Source organism: Mus caroli, chromosome 16 (genome assembly GCF_900094665.2).
Source record: "Mus caroli chromosome 16, CAROLI_EIJ_v1.1, whole genome shotgun sequence".
NCBI lineage: Eukaryota > Metazoa > Chordata > Mammalia > Rodentia > Muridae > Mus > Mus caroli.
The window spans coordinates 42686810-42695611 of NC_034585.1; the positions used below are offsets into that span (position 1 = coordinate 42686810).

An 8802-nucleotide genomic window follows, 5' to 3' on the forward strand; every position below is an offset into this window, starting at 1 on the left:
AAAAAAAAAAAAAAGTAAGAACCTGGATGGCAGCTGCTACTTCTCTTTATAATTAGGAGTGTGCGTCCTTCTCAGTGAGGCAGTATGGCGTTATTTTTAACTGAACCAAAGTGGTTTTATCTGGTTTTTACTATTGTTTTTCAATAAGATATTACATAGCAATTTTAGATAGGTGGAGGAGATTGAATGTGAAGAATTTTACGTGGTAATACGAACTCTTTTCTGAAGGTAATTCCAACAAAGCAGAAAAACGACATTTGGAATTTCACCAGAATGAGAAATTCACATCGCTAATATTTAACATAAAATGAGCAAGGCATAATGTTTTTCTGAATTGATAAATTGCTTATTATTGACATTTGCATTTTAATAATTAAAATCAACCATAATAAAACAGAAAGGTTTATAAAAGATACTTACGACATTTAATTCATATAATCCAGTTTTATGAATTGGGAGCACTTACCAGAAAAAGGATCTGGACAACTTGAGTTTCAATTAACAAACATAATACAAATACTTATCTCTAACATTTCTTGAGAATCTTTAAAAACAACATTAATATAAAATGGTTAAATAAAAAGCAGCAAAAATACTGGCATGACCTTCAGTGTGAGGAAACAGACAACATGGAACATGAATCCAAGCATGAGCGCCTAGGGTACAGGAGGAAGACAATTAGTGAAAGAAATGATAGAATACTTTCACACTTTTATCCCCAGATACAACTGAAAAGAAAAAACTCTCTTAAAATGGGTAATGAAGAAAATCCTCCATTGCTGGTGGGATTGCAAACTGTTACAACCACTCTAGAAATCAATCTGGAGGTTCCTCAGAAAATTGGAAATAGATCTACCTGAAAACCCAGCTATACCACTCTTGGGAATATACCCAAAAGATGTCCCTCCATGCCACAGGGGCAATGTTCCACTATGCTCATAGTGGCCTTATTTGTGATAGCCAGAAGATGGAAACAACCTAGATGTCCCATGACAGAAGAATGGATACATCCTGAGTTTTTCAGGCAAATTGATGGACCTAGAAAATATCATCCTGAGTGAGGTAACTCAGACCCAAAAGGTACTCATAATAAGTGTATATTAGTGAAAAAAAAAGTACAGAATACCCAAGATACAGTCCACAAAACTCAAAAAGGTCAACAAGCTGAAGTGTTCAAGTGAGGACTCCTCAATCCCACTTGGGGGAGAGAGAAGAAAGCAATTACAAGTGAGGAGGGAGGGAGGGACCTGGGAGGGAAAGTGGACAGGGTAGATGGCAGGGAGAGAGTGGAACCTGATCTGATACTGGGTGAGGGAAAAGGACCAAAGCCCTGAGGGCCAGAAGAAAGAATGTAAACAGGCAACCTCTGGAAATAGGAGGTTGGGGTTGACCCTCCAGAATGCACCAGAGACCTGGGAGGTGAGAGACTCCCAGGACTCAAAGGGAGGGATCTTAGATGAAATGCCTGACAGAAGGGAGAGGGAACTTATAGAGCCCATCTCCAGCAGGAAGACATGACATCAAATGAGGGATGGGGTTGCCATCCCACAGTCACATCTCTGATAAATAATTCCTGTCTGAAAGAATTACAGGAATGGAAATGGAGAAGCGCCTAAGGAAAAGAAGGTCCAGTGACAGGCCCAAAGTGGGATCCAGCTCAAGGGGAGGTCCCAAGGCCTGACACTATTCCTGAGGCTATGGAATGCTCACAAAAAGAGATCTATCATGACTGCCCTCTGAAAAGACCCAACAAGCAGTTGAAAGAGTCAGATGCAGATATCTGCACCCAACCAATGGACAGAAGCAGCTGACCCCAATTGTGGAATTAGGGAAGGCTTAAGGAAGCTGAGAAGAAGGGCGATTCTGTAGGAGGATCAGCAATCTCAATTAATCTGGTCCCCCAAGATCTCTCAAACACTGGACCACCAAACAGAGAGCATACACCAGCTGATATGAGGCCCCCAACACACATACAGTAGAGGACTTCTGGGTCTGTGTACATCCAGAGAAGATGCACTTAACCCCCAACAGACTGGAGGCCCCAGGGGAATTTAGAGGTCAGGTGGGGCAGGGCGTTGGGTCAACCATGTGGAGACAGGGTGTAGTGGGGAGGAGTTGTGGGATGTGAAGCAGATGAGGGGTGGATGGGGGGTACAGGGAATGGAATATGGAGTGTAAGAAATAAAAAGAAAATAAAAATTAAAAAATAAAACCTTTCTTCTCAAAAGAAGGAAAAGTACCATAGAAGAACTTAAAGAAAATGTTTATACCCCCCCCCCAGAAAATATGAACAAAAGAAAAAAGTCATGGATATTAAGATGAAGTAAAATCCTAACCCAGATTGTTTAATGTACTTTTAGTGATGAAATTCTTCATGAAATGAGAATATATTCCCAATTTACTGATGCTTAGTGGTTCTTGGTTCCTGGGCTAATGTGACCAAATCAAGGGAAAGTTACCTATTTCTCACTAGTTTATACAATCCAGCTGTCATTCATCCTATCCTAATATGGGAATAGAGAAGAAAAGGTCTCATTAACCAAATCGTATTATTTCAGTCTCTCACCTCATTCTTGTTATAGTAATTTCACGAGAACTGTCAATATACAGGAGTAGAAACATGACCAATAGCCAGAGGTTTACTGCACTCCGTGTCACCAAGTATACTGGCTGGTTTTGTGTGTCAACTTGACACAGCTGGAGTTATCACAGAGAAAGGAGCTTCAGTTGAGAAAATGCCTCCATGAGATCCAACTGTAAGGCATTTTCTCAATTAGTGATCAAGGGGGAAAGGCCCCTTGTGGGTGGGACCATCTCTGGGCTGGTTGTCTTGGGTTCTATAAGAGAGCAGGCTGAGCAAGCCAGGGGAAGCAAGCCAGTAAAGAACATCCCTCCATGGCCTCTGCATCAGCTCCTGCTCCCTGACCTGCTTGAGTTCCAGTCCTGACTTCCTTTGGTGATGAACAGCAGCTTGGAAGTGTAAGCCGAATAAACCCTTTCCTCCCCAACTTGCTTCTTGGTCATNATGTTTGTGCAGGAATAGAAACCCTGACTAAGACAAATTGGTACCAGCAGAGTGGGGTATTCCTGTGACAACCTGACCATGTTTTGGGGAGGACTGNGGAAGGACTTTGGAACTTTGGGCTTGAAGATCCATTGGTTAAGAGCTCTGTCAGATGTTGTGTAGGAGCTTGGAAGATAATGNTGAGAACAGTGCAGAAGATGGAGGTCTGGTTTATGAAAATTCAGAGGGAAAATTAAAGACTCTTTTCAGGGCCATTGCTGTTTTGATTGTGAAGATTTTGTAGTTCTGATTAGCTGGGGCTGAAGAATCAGCTGTGATTAACAAGATACCAGAACTACTAAAGCAAAAGCACTGCTTGTGGACGTTGTACATCGTGGTGCGCACTAGGCTCCGCACCACGATGTAAACGTCCACAAGCAGAGAGCAGGCTGAGCAAGCCAGGGGAAGCAAGCCAGTAAAGAACATCCCTCCATGGCCTCTGCATCAGCTCCTGCTCCCTGACCTGCTTGAGTTCCAGTCCTGACTTCCTTTGGTGATGAACAGCAGCTTGGAAGTGTAAGCCGAATAAACCCTTTCCTCCCCAACTTGCTTCTTGGTCATTATGTTTGTGCAGGAATAGAAACCCTGACTAAGACACCAAGTGAGGGTCTGGAAACTCTGTCAGCTTGCACTGTATAACAGGGAAGGGGAAATGCACAGAACTTCCTTATCCTTCTTTTAGTTTCCAATAACCTGCTTGTCTTTCATCGGAGAGTACTGTTATATTTATCTCAAGCATAGTACAATTAGTATTAATTTTGTGGTCTATTTAATCATCTAAGCCTTATTCTCCCTTGGAGAATAATTTGGATCCCTTTATTGTAGGTTCTGATGGTGAAGCTCCTTATATGTCATATGTTCATAGTTAAAACTGAATTTTGTCCCAGTGGTGTTGCCATAGCTTTGCATCTGAAGTTCAGCAAACATAAAGACCCCAGGCTCTTCATACCTGTGTCTTTCAGATTCTAGGATGTATCCAAGGAAAAAGCAGAGAAGGTGAATCCCTGTAACACATTTCACCTGCTGGCAACCTTTGTTTTGTAAAGGCTAAGGTCTTAAGAAGGGGAATATTTTACTAGAATGGGTGCCTGTTTTCCTTAGCACTCTGAAACCTGAAATGCATCTGCTAATTTGAAAAATGTCCAGAAATCAATATCAAGATATACAAGGCTACAAAGCTCAAATGAAAAGCTGATGGTCTGCAGACAGCACATGGTTAATGAAATCCTGCAGCGGAGTGCCTTGGTGGCCATTGGCAATCCAAGGGTGCCTTATTTCATACAGGTATTTATAGTTCCAAATAATTTGTTCATATACCAATATAGTAATGCAAATTATAGCTACTTAAAAACACACTTTGACCCAATCGGAGGACTATTAAGAAAAAAAATCTGACTAGCCAGGTATAATGGTGCATGCCTTTAATCCAAGTATTTCAGAGACACAGGCAGGCAGATCTCTGTGAGTTCAAGGCCAACTTGATATACATAGGGATTTCCAGGTCAGCTAGAGCTACATAGTGAGACATTCTCAACCCGCTCCTTCCACAAATGAAAATAAGGAATCTAACACTCAATATTCAAGAAGATGTGGGGAAAAGAGGAATGCTAACTCACTGCTAGTGGAGCTACAAATACTTTGGAAATTGGTGTTGAGACTTAACAAGCAATTAAAAAGAGAATTACCAAATGGTCCAGCTAGACTCCAGATTCCAGATTCTACCATAGAGGCACTTGTATGTCCATGCTTATTGCTGCTATATTCAGAGCCAAGATGTTCATCAACAGATGAATGACTAAACAAAAACATGGAATATATATATAATGTGATATTATTCAGTTGCAAATAAAATATAAAATCATGGAATTTGTAGAATTTCATCATAATGTAGAATGTTCATGAAAATCATGAACATTGAGAAAGGTAAAAACAAACTCAGAGTGACAAAAGCCCTTATATTCTGCCTCATGTGGATTCTATACAGTGTGTGTGTGTGTGTGTGTGTGTGTGTGTGTGTGTGTGTGTACAGGCCTAATTGTGATTAAAGTCTTTTTTTAAAAATCTGGAAAAGAGAATGAGAGAGAGTAATCTTACTAGGTGTATACCTAATAAAAGAGGTGGGATCAGGGTGTGGACACATGGACCCGTGAACCCCGAAAGAGAAAGTAAATCAAGAGTGAGGAGGCTCTAAGGCAGAAGGCACTAGGTGGCAAGGGCATGGGGGAAATGGGAGGAAGGAAAACCACAAAAATTCACGTTGTTTTCAAATGTCATAATAAGATATACTGATCTAGACAAGACAATTTTTCCTAATGCTATTCACCTATCCTTGTAGACCACAGCCTAGCATAATCGCCATCAGAGAGGTTTTATCCAGCAACTGATAGAAGCAGATGCAGAGACCCACAGGGAAACACTGGGCAAGGCTCTAGGAATTTTTTGGAATAAGGGAGGAAGGCTGGTAGGAGCCAGAGGGATCAAGAACACCAGAAGAACATGGTTCACAGAATCAACTACCCAGGGCTTATAGGAGCTCACAATCTGGGACCTGTATGAGTCTGTACCAGGTCCTCTGTATATATGTTATGGTTGTGTAGCTTAGTGTTCTTGTGGGACTCAGGACTGCCTCTGGCTCTTTTGCCTGTTTTTGGAACCCTCTTCTTCCTACTGGGTTACCTCATCCAGCCTTGATATGTGTGTGCCTAGTCTTATTGTATTCTCTAATGCTATGTTTGATTGATATCTATGCGAAGCCTGCTCTTTTCTGAAGAAAAATAGGGGAGGGGTGGATTTGATGGAGAGAGAATGGGAGGAAAGAAGGAAGGGGAAACTGTGGTCAAGATGGAATAGATGAGAGACAAAATTAATTAATTAATTAGTTACTTAGTTAAAAAATAAAATTTTAAAGTGAGGAAGAGCCAATGGCTGTCACCAAATAGATGAAAAGAACAAAACTAACATTAATTAAAATGTTATGAAAAAGTTTAAAAAAAACCATATGTGACAGAAAAGTAAAAATGGGTATCATTGCCTCAGATAAAGAAAAAACAAAAACTATGAAAGAAAAAAAAAAAAAGCAAACAAAACACAGGCAAACACAGTAAGGCAAAGAGTATATTTAATGACCCCTATTGCAGCATGCAAGGTTAAGGTGGTCAAGTATCTGTGTTCTTTGATTTGACATTTTAAATAACATCTTTCCCTACATCACTAGTTGTATTGGTACTCACAATGTAGACCTGGCTGGCCTTGAACCTGCAGAGATCCTTGTGCTTCTACAACCAAGTGCAGGGATTAAAGTGTGTGCTACTGAGCCTGGCTTGATTGATTGATTCTTTAATCATGTGCGTACTTTACACTGATTTACTTCTTCAAAAATAGCTGGCTTGTATGAATACTTTTCATAATAGATTTTTAAAAGATAAATCTTCTCTCCTCTCTCTTTCTTTCATGTGTGTACATGTATGTGTAGGTCTCTCTCTGTGTGTAAGTGCACGCTTGCTTGCATACATGTTTGTTTGTGTGTGTGTGTGTGTGTGTGTGTGTATACTTGCATGTACTATGGAAGCCAGAGATAAACCAAGCTATCCAACTTGTGGCTTTGCTAACATTATTTATCTTAGAGAATTTAATTGAGAGCAGAGGGTCACTGATTACTCTAGGCTGTCTGGCCAGCGAGTCCTCATAATTCATCTTCACTTGCCTGCCCAACATTGGAATTAAAAGCACACACCCACAAATGGCTTTTCCTGTGGGCATCAAACTTGAGTTCTGTGCTTTCATGACAAGCATTTTACAGACTAAGCTGTTTTTCCCACACCAGCTGCCCCCCCTCCCCCCGCGCCTTTAACCCCACTGTCTCTTACTTACCTCCTTCATTGACTGGCAGATGGACTATCTTCTCTTCATTTCTTACGGGGTGAGTCATGGACACAACCAGGTTCTGGAGACCCAGGGACCTCGCAGTTTTCAAAGAGATGTTGTAGATTTTAGTGACAGTCACTGTGGCATTGGCATTCTGAGCAAAGTACTCTTGTAGGTGGACTATGACTTGGGAAGGGTAAACAGAGATTCCAGGGGCAGGCTTTCCCACAGCTGAACCATGAAGGCTATAAAGATCTTCAGAGCCAGGAACAGACTGGAGTTCAGTTATGAGTTCAGATACAGCTGAGGCAAAGAGAGGGAAACAAAATCACTACAAAAGCAAGTCATACCAAATTCTCTGCTGTGAGAGGGTGGTCTTTCCCCCAATTTCTATATGATACACAAATGCTGAAAACACGTCCCTGTCTGATACCTCTTGACAGATGTCACAAAACTTCCAATATCTTTTGCTTTGTCCACTGACTGCTGTTTCAACTTCCATGCATCTATAAATTATATTATATACATCCCAGCACTTTACATTTATAGCAGCATAATACAGAACTTGTGTTCTTACTAGTACTGTGTTTTTGCTTATTTAAGACTGAGAAACACTAATTCCCTTAGTTTTTACCTTCCGTTGTTCTTGTCTGGGATCTCTATTTTTCTCACACTTTCTTCTCCATTTAATACTCTGATACCTTCTGGCTTTTCTCCACTCAATGGAAGCCAGTGCAGCATAATTTAAAGAAATGATTGGAGGTGGGAGGCAGTGCTGTCTGAGCATATCAAGTTATTAGTTAATCTAATACCTTGGATTAATCATCATCACCTTTTCATTATATAACTTTCCTTCTCTGAACAACATCTTTAAAAGCTAAAGCTATAACTCCATGAGGTATAACCCCATAATAGGACCCTTGAGAAAGAGGCTCTATACTTAAAATGGTAAGGCAGGTTTGTTCTCCATGGCTGCCTCGTGGGAAAATGTTAAACAGACACTTGTAGCAGGCTTCATCTTCAAATGTCACTCCTTGGATAGTCATGAAGGAGGTGCTGGGTTCCAGAGTCTTGCACTGCAGCCTGTTTACATATGGTGGGAGAATCTTTTCTCCATATGTATGGCTGTAAGTGCCAATATTGTGAGGCAAAGAGCCTTGGATTTTCTGCCAGGTGATTTGCAAAACATTTGCCAGACTTGTGAAGTTGCAGAAGAGGGTCACGTTTCTTCCCAGGACAGCTGTTTCATAATTCTTATGCTTTATTCTCTGTAAAGACCCTGAAAATGAGGTTGAGTATTAAGTAAAATATAGATGCATACTACTCCAGATGTCCTAACAGCATTTCTCTTTGCCTTATGATAACCATTTTTTATTACCTCTTCTACACAATAGGAAACGGCACACTCTATACCAAGGATGTATGATTACAAGCAAGCTTGTATCAAATAGTTTTCCAAAACTTCAGTGTATCTAAGCTGTACAAAATCATGAGGAACATCTTAAACACATGAAGCACATTTGTTAGAGAAGCCCTGTGTTCATCAGGAAAATCTGGGCTCGTGCTTCACATGGGCTGATCTGAAGGACTGTGGTCTTCTAGCAATATTTTACTTTCCTGTAGCTCAGCATGTTCCGCTCCATAATAGCCTTAACTGACACGACCTGACTCACAGTGTCAAATCAACACAAGGCCATCGGACAGTTAAAACCACTACAGACATTTTAGTTTTCATAAGTAGTTTGTTCCTTGCTTTCAGCAAAGGATTAAATACACAAGAAAACCGAAAGAAGAAGAAGAAGAAGAAGAAGAAGAAGAAGAAGAAGAAGAAGAAGAAGAAGAAGAAGAAGAAGAAGAAGAAGAGGAGGAGGAGG

General features: G+C 40.7%; 1 protein-coding gene across 1 annotated transcript in view; it reads right to left on the reverse strand.

The window, feature by feature from the left end:
* Nucleotides 1-8802, reverse strand: part of LOC110311310 (OX-2 membrane glycoprotein-like) — a 13887-nt gene that overhangs the window by 3057 nt on the left and 2028 nt on the right. The window contains exons 2-4 of the mRNA XM_021184577.2: nt 7869-8207; nt 6935-7231; nt 4014-4029 (exon numbers count right to left, since the gene is read on the reverse strand). Of these exons, the coding sequence (XP_021040236.1) occupies nt 4014-4029; nt 6935-7231; nt 7869-8207 (652 nt within the window). The remainder of the gene's footprint in view (nt 1-4013; nt 4030-6934; nt 7232-7868; nt 8208-8802) is intronic.